The 13183-nt window shown below is 33.7% G+C and overlaps 1 protein-coding gene across 1 annotated transcript in view; it reads left to right on the forward strand.

Annotated features, from left to right (window-relative positions):
- LOC100379225 (ADAM 5 protein precursor) overlaps window positions 1-13183 on the forward strand; it is a 108392-nt gene that overhangs the window by 45431 nt on the left and 49778 nt on the right. Inside the window, 1 exon segment of the mRNA NM_001173099.1 lies at window positions 6442-6640. Within this exon segment, the coding sequence (NP_001166570.1) occupies window positions 6442-6640 (199 nt within the window).

Raw genomic sequence — 13183 nt, forward strand, 5'->3', positions numbered from 1 at the left:
TATTATAAGTACCTTAACTATAGTAGTATACTAGATAGTAGTATATTAGTAGTATATTGCTACTAGTAGTATACTAGAAAGTAGTATAAATTAGTAGTATAACTATCTTAACTATCATATATATGATACATATTATAGAGATAAAATACATATATTTCCTGGCTTTTTATGAGTGAGTAGTATTCCGTTGCATAAATATACTATATATTCTTTGTCCATTGTTAATAAATGCTTAGGTTGATTCCATATCTCTTTAAAAATAACTACCTAAGGTTATTAATCTGATAACCTCTTAAAATTTTTAAGATTTTATGTAAAAGTAGGATTTCATTGCAAAATAGTAAGAGAATAGCAGTAGTTAATACACTTTGTATCATTATCTTCAAAGTAGTTACTGAGAGTGTAAGACTTAAACCAAAAAGGTTCTTACAAAAAGCAATAAATAGTAATACAAAACTTTCTTTTCAACACTATAAGAAAAATAAATGAAAGGAATTGGCATACGTATGCAAATATTTTTAAAATATAAAATAGGTAACTTGGGAAAGCAATTGAACTTCACCCTATCTTCTATTTATCTCTTTTTTATTTTGCTGTTTATCTGTATATTTATAGCTCTTTTGTGTTTCTCATATAAGAGAAACCATCAAATATTTGCACTTGTTTGTCTGGCTTATTTCACGTAACATTATGTTCTAAAGTTGTATCCACTTATCTCTGCATGCTTCAAATTTATCTTTACAGCAACACACTACTCCATGGTGTATAAATACATTTCCCTTCTTCATTTATCTGTTCATGGACATATATGCTGTTTCCAAAATATAGCTGTTACATATTTTGCTGCTATAAACATAGGTATATGTGTATCCCTGGTATATAATTATTATTTTTCAGAAGATGCCAGGAAGGGGTAGCTGGATCAAAAGGAATTTCTATTTTTAGTTTTTTGAGGAATCTCCACATTGATTTCCAAAGTGGTTGTACTAATGTACATTCCCTTTGGCATGTAGAAGAGTTCATTTTTACCTCACATTCTTGCCAACATTTGTTATTACTAGATTTTTGATGATTGCTATTCTTTCTGAGGTAAGATGGCATCTCAGTATGATTTTAATGGAATCTTTCTAATTGTATGCCATGGTGAGCACTTTTTCACATATTTATTGGCCATTTGTATTTCTATTGAGAAATACCTATTCATTTCATTTGCCTATTTTGATTGGGTCTTTTATTTTGGGGACTATATTATTTTTTATTTGTTTATATATTCTTTGTGTTAGTCTCTTGTCCATGGAATAGCTGCCAAAATTTTTTTCCATTCTTTGGATTGTCTCTTCACTTTGTTTTGTTTCCTATGCTATCCAGAAGCTTTTTAATTTGATATGATCCCATTTGATGATTCCTGGTATTATTTCCTGTGTCACTGGGGCTCTGTTCAGAAAGTCCTTGCTTATGTCTGTCTTTAAGAGTTGTATCTATTTATCTTCCAGTAGATTAACTGTTTCTCTTTTAACATTTAGATCTTTGATAAAAATTTTCTATACCTAGTTTATAGCAATATATGTGAACCTATGTTTATAGCAGCACAATTTGCAGTAGCTAAATCTTGGAAACAATCCAACTGCCCATCAACTGAAGAATGAATTTAAAAAATGTGATATTTTTATACAATGGAGTACTACCCGGCTATAAAGACAGATAAACTCAAGGCTTTCATAGGTAAATAGATGCACTAGAGCCATACTCATAAGTGAAAAAAATCAAACTTGCATGTGTAAACATCATATTGTCTCCCTAGTATAAGAAACTGAAAGACTAAATAAGATGCAAAGGGTACAATAGATATTGTGAAAGGGAAAGAAACTGCTCAAAGGGAAAGAAGAAGTGGGATTGTGGAAAGGAGAAAAGGAAGGCAAAATATGTAACACATAATGCAGTTAAGATAATGCTACTGCTCACTCTTAGTTCATGAAGAGGATCAGTTAGTGCTTACATTTTTTGATCAATTTTTCATGGCTGATCTGGTCATCTGAGCTACTATTTTAAAGACAACAATATGCAATATACTAACTACTATCAATTTCCTATCATGTTGTTTTGAAATTCTGAATTGATTTTAAATTCTCTTTAAATTAAAAATAAGACATTCTCTACAAACAAGATGTACATAGCTGTACCAAAAAGAGATAGGTTGTAAGTTCAGGTGTAGACCATAAATTCAGTCATTAAATAGTTAAGTTATTAAATGTTGAATATCTGGATAGCCATTTTGATTATGTTATGAATAACATAACAACGGAGAACAGAGGGTATCGTTCCATTTTCTGATGTCCTCCTCGATTTATTTTTTCAATCTGATGCAATTTTCATGGCAGAACTCTTTCATTTCCTTGTCAATACCTACATATTTAATATTTTTAATGCTATAGTGAATGATATTGTTTTCCTAATTTCTTTTTCAGTGAGTTCATTATTATTGTATAGAAATGCTATTGATTTTAGTGTATTTATTTTATATCCTGCTACACTGCTGAATACTAGGAGTCTTATGGTAGGGTGTTCTGTGTCTTGTAAATAAAAGATCACGTCATCTGCAAATGATATTTTGACTTTGTCTTTTCTTATACGTATCTCTTTTATTTCCTTCTCTTGCATGATTGCTTGAGGTACTATATCAAGGACTGGATTTTACAGGACTGGTGATAATGGACATCTTTGTCTTATTCCTGATTTTAGAGGAAAGTCTTTCAGTTTTTCTGTATTTAATATGATATAAGCAGTAGGTTAGTCATAAAAGGACTTTATCATGTTGAGATTAAAAAATCTTCTATCAGCTAGTTTCTTTAGAATTTTATTGTGAATGGATGTTGTACTTTGTCGAAGGCTTTTTCTCTAACCTACTGTATTTCCCCAAAAGTAATACTGGGTCTTATATTAATTTTTCCTCCAAAAATTTCTTACTCTGAACAGGGCTTATTGCAGCAGGTGTCTTATTTTTTCATGTACAACAGTCTATGTTTACTTGTTTAGAAAAGTCATTATATATTTTTAGTTTTTTGTTTGTTTATTTTAAAGAGATTAAGACAAAAGAAGACATAACAAAGCAGATCAGATCAGAACAATACAAGCAACACAGCATTTTACCACAAGACAACCCATAATTAACAGTAACTACCATATTGTTTGTTTGTTTGGTTTTTTTCTTTTGTGGTTGTTGTTTTGTTTTTGTACCGGGGTTGAACTCATTGCCTCGTGCTTGCCAGGCAGGCACTTATACCGCTGAGCTAAACTCCTAGCCCTATTTTTTATTTTAAAGAGAAAAAAAAAGTAACAATAAAACAGAGTTTCCAGTACACTCGTGTCTTCTTCTGGAACATTGCTGTAACTCTCTAAGCTCAGAATTCCCTCTGGAATTTCTTGTGACTCTATTTTCTGTAGAACTGTTGGCTTCAATCCCTCGTGTAGAGCAATAGAGAGCCCCTTGAATGAACACTTCTTGTCTGTGTTGCCTGTATCTAGTGCACTGGTAACACAGCTATCACTGATTTTTGCCCATGAATTCTTCACCCAAGTCATGACTTCTTGCAGGCTGGGTTTCACAAAGTTTCCATTAAATTGAGTATTCACTGGAGACTTAGGAGTCAAGAGTGGCAATAAAAATGATGATGGTTAAAAATAATGGTCCCACAAAAATGATGAAAAATTGCAGGCACCAAAATTCAGAAAACATTTCTTTGTTTCACTTGAGGGCATCACATATGTCTGTTACAATACACCATGTTTGGAGTTATGAAAATTCATAGTAGACAGACCACTTACATTCTTCATCAAGTGTGCACATTATTCGTGTGTGTGTGTGTGTGTGTGTGTGTGTGTGTGTGTGTACTCCTGGTAATTTGGCAGTAAGTCTCAAGGAAATTGCCATGGTTTATGTCTGTGGCCCCCAGGCCTCATGAGTTTGCATTGTGTATTTGTGATTGGTTCATTGTCTAGTGCTTGGATTGATGGTGTCAGTGCTCCACCCACATAGGGGTGGAGCCAGGATGTGATGTAATGGCAGGAAGAAGGCGTGTCTTGCTCTTTCTTGCTTGGTTCCTCCTTGCTGTTTGCAGCCTGAACTGCGGCCCCACCATGCTACCTTGCCATGGAGCCAACTGAGTATGGACTGAAACCTCCAAAAACTGTAAGAAACAAACCTTTCCTTTCCTTTCCCAACTTTGGGCTTCAGGTATTTTGTCTCAGCAATGAGTAAAAAGTAAGACAGTAATCTATTTACCTCTGGTGCACATTGCCTGCTTAGGTATTTACAAATAGTTATAGTTTATATTATCATTTATTTTAAGTTAATGTCACTAATATTACTATTTATATAGTAATGCTATTATATTTCAATATTTCTGTCATGTGTTACAGTGGATGTCCTAAATGTGTCCATGTGGCTGATGATCTTAACTGGAACTTATTGTTGAGATACGACTTATATTATGAACTTCCTAAAAATCATGCTTGAGCTTATTCTCCAGTGAGGTCTTATTTTTGGAGAAATACTGTATTGAGATGATCATATGATTTTTGTCCTTGTTTTGGTTTTTGCAATGAATTTCATTCATTGATTTACATATATCAAACTATTCTTACATCTCTAGGATGAAGCCTATTTTGTCATGGTATATGACCTTTTTGATGATTTGTTGTATTCTCTTTCTAGTGTTTTCTTAAGAATATTTGCATCTATGACCTTTAGAAAAATTGGCCTTAGTTCTTTTTTGGTTGGATCCTTTCCTGTTTTTTGGACCAGAATAATGTTACCTTCTGAGAGTGATTTTGAAAGTTCTCTGTCCGTCTCAATTTTATTAAAAGTTTGAGAAGTATTAGTATTAGAAGTTCTTCTAGAATTTGGTTGTGAATATATGAGGTTTTGGACTTTTCTTAGTTGGTAGTTCTCTATTATTAGTGCTTGAATTTCATTGCTTTTTACTAGATTGTTCAAGATTTTTAAATTTCTTTGGTTCAAATTTGGCATTTCATGTGTATATAGGAACTCTGTTTCTTCTGAGTTCTCCAATTGTTTGGCATGTGTGTTTCTGAAGTAGATGCTATGAATTTTCTGGATTTCCATTGTCTCTTGTGATTTCAACTTTTTCATTTTTAACTGCACTCATTTTGTGTCATTTCTTTCCATTTTTGGAAAGGTTGGCTAAGAGTTTGTGGATTTTGTTTATTCTTTCAAAGAAATTATTCTTTGAATCTTTGTATTTTTTGTGTCCATTTCATTAATTTTTGCTCTGCTCTTTATGATTTCTGTCCTTATATAAAATCTAGGTTTGGATTGTTCCTGTTTTTCTAAGATCTTGGGATGAATCATTAGACTATTTATTTGGGCTCATCCTACTTTTCTGATGTGGGCATTTATTGGTATAAATTTTCCTTAATGGACTGTTTTCAGTATGTACCAAAATTCTAGACATATTATCTTAATATTATCATTTAATTTGAGGAACTGTCTTATTTCTTAATTTCTTCTGTTATCCATCGATTATTCAAGGATGTGTATTTTAACTTCCATGTTTATATAGTTTCTGTAATATCTTTTGCTTGATTTTGAATTTTACTTCACTCTGATCTTATTATATGCACAGTAAAATTTTGATTCTCTTACATTTACTTAGGCATGCTTTATTAGCTAGTAGTATGTTGTCTATTTTGGAGAAAGTCCTATGTGTGGCCAAAAGAAATGTGTACTTTACTGTTGCTAAGTGGAACAGTCTGTACACATCTTTTAAATCCATTTGTTCAAAAGTTGAATTTTTTGTATAGTTGATGTATTTGTGATGATTTTATTGATGTTTGTCTGATCTTCTATGCCCATTAGAGTTTGTTTTATAAAGTAGGGTGCACAGTGGTTTGGCACATGTATATTTATAATTCTTAACTCTTGCTATTGAATATTTCCATTAACCAATAGATAATGTCCTTCTGTGCCTGGATCGGCACATTGCTTGTGCAAATGTCAGCACTGGCTCTTGATTCCATATTTTGACAATTGTGTCTAATATGGCAATAAACATGGGAATGGAGGTGTTTTTTGAACATATAAATTATAAGAACTTGAGCTTGTGCATTATTATTTCTGAGATTTGGGGCACAAGGGATCTTTAAACAGATCTTTGCAGATATTAAGGGATCACCTGGACTAGCTTTTATATAAACATGGTGTGTGTGACCAAAATTTTTGGAATATATTAGTTCTTTAGTTTTTCTTAGTGGGATTATAAAAGTACGTTATAACATATCAATTTAATCAGTATTTCTAAACATGTGCTTATTATTTTCCATGTAGAATAATGCTTGTGAAACTTTTCTTTGAAACATCGTATTAAGAGATATGTGGAGCTATACACCAATAATTTTTGTTATGCTCATATGTTTATATTTTAGGTTTGCCAGTGGTTTAAAGGATTTTAGCACTTGCAGCATGGATAACTTTAAATATTTTGCATCACAATATGGCCTTACTTGTCTCAGGAACACTTCTTACGATATGCCAATTTATAAGCAGTTCCCACCAAGGCGACGGAGAATCTGTGGCAATTCAATAAGGGAAGAAGGTGAAGAATGTGATTGTGGCACTCTACGTGTTAGTAGAAATTTTTCTCAATTTCTTATGTGTGTAGAAAGTAGTAAGAAAAGAAAAAGCATGCCAACTTTGTCTTTCAGTGAAATTTATTTGAAAAAGACATTTTTATTTGGGAAAGTTATAAATTTTCATGTATTCTAATTTTATTTTTGCAAGTGAGTGCATGGGTTTATAATGTTTATCTTAAAAAATTTCTTTGTATCATTAGTGAAATATCAGCAAAAAAGTTAATGACTGTCAATACAATCTCAATGCAAATAGAAGGGGGGAACAAAGAGGGATGGAATGAAGAGATAATAAAAAAGAATAGAAGGAAAAACAAAACATTGGTAAATAAAGAGGAGGAGTTGAAAGGAAGTAAAAGGAATAGGAAAAAAAGAAGCAGCAAGGTGTATCATGTACAGGTACAAACTCCCTATGATGAATGCTATTATTATGCCTATCTAAAATGTACCAATAAGATAAAGTCACCAAGAAAAGAAAGGAAAAAGAAAAAAGAAAAAGGGTCAATGCAATATACTCATTATAGCCAGCAGTAACAAAAAGCAACAAAGATGTCCAAATGCAAGGGACTATGTCCAATAGGACAGTAAAGTACATTGTTGGCTAATTTATAGAGAAAAATATTTTAAGTACAAATGATACCAATGCAAAATATTCTAAAATAATAAGTAGATATCTTGTAAAAATATAAAAGTAAGATCAAAGTAGTAATAAAAGGTGATACATGACTAAAGCTTCTGCTGTCCTGTGTTATCTTGAAACCAAAGGCGCTGCTAGAGTGCATGCTGCTCTCACACCCAGTAGCCATTCCTCCCTTAGGCCCTACCATCACTGTGTCATCTCACTACAGAGACACAATAATATGATGTTTCCCTGCCCTCTGGAATGAGCTACCCAGGAGTCATTCATCTCTCAATTCCAGTTGCTGCTTTGCCTTTCCACGGGCTTCTTAGTCTAGGCCCAGCAGAGTAGCAGTGCCCCCAAGTTCCTGAGTCCATGTGGCATCTTTCTCATGATAAACCAAACCTTGTCTGAGTGTGCCACCCCTCCCTTGTGTGCTGAGCAGCCACAGTGCCCTATATTCCTGTATTTGGACTAGCCTTCTAGAGTCTAAGCTGTTTAGCTGCCTTTCTGTCCTGGGTAGCACAGCCATCAGTAAACTGCCCCCTGACTGCAAAGACCCTGGCCATCAAGGAAGGCCACCATACCTCAGTACTTATGCAGCATTTGACTTCAAAGAGGATGAGCCATCTCTTCAGCGTCCAGAGTCTTTACCACATGTGCATCTTCCCCTGGTGCCCAAGTTGCTACTCTGTCCTGTAGGCTCAATAATTTGAAGTATAACTGTATCTTTCTCTGTAGTGCTTAAACTTCTGGAACACTGTTCTTCACTGGAAGCAGGCCAATACTGTTAGATCAGGGTTTAGAGTCACAGATATATCCCTGCCTGTGGGACTGAAATACAAAGGAGTGCCCCAGAGCTACAATCGTAGGGGACTTGTATCTACCCATGCCCTATAATGTAAACCTACACATATGTCATAGGTATACAGCAGGTCAGCAAAATACAGCCCAGGATCCTAGATTCATAAAGACTGTGAACATCTTTGATTTGGAAGACATTACTACTGTGGCGTTCTGTGGGTTGTGTCAGACCTGGGGCCAGGGAAAGCCCCTCACTTAGGTCTCACTATGGAAAAGTGGGAATAGGACCATTAAAATCTTCACTACCAAAAGCCTACAAGAGCTACTCCATCAAGCTTGCCACTACAAACTCCTACCAAGTAAAGCCATTGAAATAGTCATTACTGACACTGATCACAGCTAAAGAAGCCAGATAGAGACTACTGAATAGCACTCATCAAAGCCAGGACCAGTACATCTTTTTCAACTAACACCCTTGGGACAGTTTGCAAGTGAAAGTCTTTCCCTGTGAAAGCCACTCTTTAAAGCTGGAGGAAACTACTCCAAGATGTTTAGGCATCAATGAAGGTACATAAAGCATGAAAAAGAATCACACTAAAAGAAACATCACCACAGAACCACAATAATTCTGCACCAACATCTCAAATATGGAGACTGATAAATTTTCTGCAAAGGAATTCAAAATAATAATGTTAAGAAAATTTCATGAGAATAAAGGAGAATACAGATATAAAATATAGTGAAATAAAAAGTTCATTGTGAATTAGAAATTCAACAAATATATTGATAAAAACGAAGTCTTAGAACTGAGGAATTTAATGAACGAAATCAGAATACAATTGACAACCTCAATGGAGAATAGATTAAGTAGCAGAATCCCTGATCTTGAAGGTAGGTCTTTTGATACAACTCAGTAAGAGGGGAAGAAAAAGGAAAAAAGAATGAGAAAATTTTTCAGTCCGGGAGAAATGTGATGGTATATTCAAAGCTGTTGAAAGGAAACTGCCACCCGAGAATATTACATTCAGAAAATTTATTTGTATGAAATAAAAGAGAAGCAAAATCTTTGTAGGACAAACCTGAGCTTGTAACAGAAAGCTTGTAACAATACCTACCTAATCTTAAAAACTTAATGGAATTCTTCAATTTATATATAAGACCTGGCTATTTACTGTCTACAGCTGATGAATGTTAGCTTTGAGGACACAATATACTGAAATCAAACAGATAGAAAAATATATTTCATGTGAATAATAACTCAAAGTGAGCAGGGATAGCTCTCACCAAAAGAAGACTAAGTCTAAAATTTTGTAATAGCAGACAAAATTATTTAATGGTAAAAGTGTCAGGTAATCAAGCATATATGACAATTGCAAGGTATGCACTCAATATAAGAACAACTAAATATATAAAGCACGTATTAATGGGCATAAGGGAATGAATAAGCATAAAGCTGTATTATTCCTTTACTGTCTGGCTTTTAATAGCTGACATTACTGTCTTATTTTTAATAATAAGTAGGTCAGTCAGATAGAAGATTAATAGAGAAATATTTAGCTCACTTAAACTTACTTTAGACCAAATGTATCTAACCAACTATATATATATATATATATATATATATATATATATATATATATATAACTTTCCATGTAATACATGTTTGCAAAACTTTCCATCTAATAACAATAGAATATACATTCTTCTTTTGTGCATCTGGAATACTCCTTAGGATAGATTCCAAACTTTGAATGAGAAAGAAATTTGCATAGAAAGCTTGAACAGACAAATAACAAATAAAGAGATTGAAAAAGTAGTAGTAATAATAAAACTTCCAGCAAATAAAATCCTAGGACCAAATGGCTTTGTAACTGAATTTTGCCAAAGATTCAAATATGAACTATGATTAACTCTACCAAAAACAGAGCCAGGAGAACACTTCTAAGCACATTTTATAAAGCCTATTGCACTTGAAACTCAGACTGAGAGAGCAAGAAAATAACTGTATAGACAAATCTATCTGAGAAAGATTGATGCAAACATTTCAATAAAAGAGAAAATCTAATTAAAGAGCAGAATGATTATAAAACATAACCAGGTGGCATGTAAGCTTAGCTTAACATACATTTAACAAATGTGACATCTCATAATCGGAGAGTAAAAGCTAAGACCACATGGTCATATCAGTTCGTATTAAAAGGGCATATGGCAAACTTCAGCATCCTTTCTTAATAACTCTTAACAGCTTAAACATATGAATGAAAGTTCTCAGAACAGTGATGGCTATTTCATGGAAAACTCACAGCTAGCATTAAATTTACTGGGGAAAATGTTCACTAAGCTCTGGTACAAGACACTCTTGTCACTTCTATTCACCGTGGTAGTGTATGTACTAGCAAAGGCACCTGGAAAGAATAAGGAACCATTTTCAAAAGGTAGAAGTAAAATCATCTGTACTTGCAGTAACATGGCCCTATATGCAGAAAATGCCACAGATTCCACAAACAATTACAACTAAGAAATCAGTTTATTAATTTGTAGAATACAAAATCAATATGCAAAAATCAGTAGCCTTCCTGTACATGAATAATAGCTTGACTGAAAAAATAGTGTCCAGAGTGAAATTTATCACACTGAAAGAGTACATTAGGTGAAATATTACAAATTAAGCATGCAAGCTTCTGCTTTAGGAAACTGGAAAAAGAGCAAACCAAATCCAAAGAAAACAGAAGAAAAGATATGGCAGACATTAGAGCAGGGGTAGGTGCAGTGACACAGGCCTATAATTCTGGTATTCTGGGAGGCTGAGGCAGAGGGATCACAGGCCCAAACCCAGCTTTAGTGACTTGGTGAGATCTTGTCTCAAAAATGTATCACAGCAGGGCCTGGTGACACCTGCCTGGGCTACAAAGTGAGCTCAGGGCCAGCCAGCCTGAACTGCATAGAGAAACCCTGTTTCAGAAAGAATGAAAACCAAAAAGTATCACAGTACTAAGTTATGGGTTCCAGAATAATAGAAAGGCAACTCGTGGAAACTCAGAATTACTAATGATAGTAATTTGGAGCCAAATTCTTCGTGAAAACTGGAAAGTCAAGCAAGCTCAAAGAATCTGGCAACGTTTAAGAAGTGTGAAACCAGTATCACATGGAAACCCGTGGTCTGGGGGTCACTGTGTTTGTGTGTGTGTGTGTGTGTGTGTGTGTGTGTGTGTGTATAATGGAACTTGGTCCTTTTGGAGGGAATTGCTGAGAATCTGAACGTTGTTTTTGAAATATTCACATCGGAGCCTGGTTTGCAGGGGCAAACAAGGCTGAAAGGTCCCTGTGCCCCCGCTCCATGACAAGTGCGGATGTAAGTAGACTGTTCACATGCCCTCTGGTGGGGATGTCTGTCTTAATTTTCAGAGCATTAAAATGCATGCAATTAGATTAAACTAATGCCAAAGTCTAAGTAATTTCAGTAACCTGACCATTTAAATATAGAGTAGCGCTGATGTCTGCCTAGGCACTATGTATTTTAAACATGCATTATACACAAAAATCTGCACCGAGAAAACAACCGGGCATATGAGTAGATAGCACTGAAAATGACAATAGTAACATAGACCCTGCAGACACTGGACTTATCAGATATACTACTAAAATATCTAGGATGACTGTTTATGTTTAAGGAGATTAAATCCAATAATGAGAATTAGCAGAGACCTGAAAACCACAAAATAAGATGAAAATTTTGAAAAGACGTAACTGAATTGAAATACGTTGTGACTGAATGGAACAGTACAGTTAAATGTGACTGGTGAAGGAATCTGTAAATTTGAACAGAATGAAGTAAAAGATCAAGAACATAATCCAAATAGATGAGAGATCGAGAGATACAAGAGAAATATGAGTATGTAAGCAATTTTACCCAGGATGACAAAAAAAGAGAAAGTCATGCAAAGGTATATTTTAAGAGGTAATATCTGGAAATTCATTCAAATACAGAAGAAATGAATCATACCACCGTGCCTGGAAACTTTACAAAGTTAAAGAAAACTAGTACATTGTAATGAAAATACTGGTAAAAGAAAAGGAGAAATTCAAAAGACAAAAAAAATGTGAATTTCAAAAGAATAATAAAACTAATGATTAAATTCCAACAGAAATAATTGAATCGAGAAAATGGTATATCACTAAAGTGTTGAAAGAAATAGCAGCCAGCGTATCCTCGCAAAATTATTCTCAAAGAATTAAGATATAAAAAGAACATCTTCGGAAGAATTTGAAAATTGAGAAAACACCAACAGAGTAATATTACAGGAAATAATGAAGGAATTTATAGAGCTTCCTGCCTGCAGAAGGAAAAGAACTTTCCGTGGAAGAACATGATAAAAGTAAAAGTGAGAAAACAAAAGTTTAAACATGGGGCAAATCTAAATGAAAGCTAGAAATATAAAACGATAATCCTACTTCCTTCTAACAATTAGATTTGAAATTAAATGTGTTGTCTGTATTATACAAATGCTTTAAACTGCCTTATGCGTAATAAGACAGGGTGGATGTTACAACCTCTACGAAACCACACAGCCAGAAGTAAAACTATACATAAATTCTAACTTAATGAAGAAAAAAAGTAATGATAGTATTATAGAATCAACACAAAAGAAAGCAAGATAAGAAAAAATTAAAAACATACAAATGAGGTCAGTAGACAAAAGAAGTGATAGTTGATTTAAATTCTAGCTTCTTAGTAATTACATTAAATGCAATGGACAATATATTTGGCAGATTTAAGTAAAAATCAACTAAAGTCAATTAATGCTTGCAAGAGACAAAATTTATATAAATGGTAGTAGATAGTTTAAGGGGAAAGGAAGGAAAAGATAAATTATATAAAACATGAATTCAAAAGCAGTGATATTTTGGTAAATATATAACAACTGATCTCTGAATAAAAATTTACACATGTACTTATGTGCATGTATTTATTAAATACTACTGATATGAAAGATGGATAAAATAATTTTGGAGTGATGATGAAATATATCACACCATGTGCTTGCTGTAAAGTTATACAGCAGATTCTTTCAGAATGTTTTTGTTTACTTTTGCAGAAAATCATATCTTGGTATC

Source organism: Cavia porcellus, unplaced genomic scaffold (genome assembly GCF_034190915.1).
Source record: "Cavia porcellus strain 051 isolate PalLab524CR breed Dunkin Hartley unplaced genomic scaffold, mCavPor4.1 scaffold_29, whole genome shotgun sequence".
Lineage (NCBI taxonomy): Eukaryota > Metazoa > Chordata > Mammalia > Rodentia > Caviidae > Cavia > Cavia porcellus.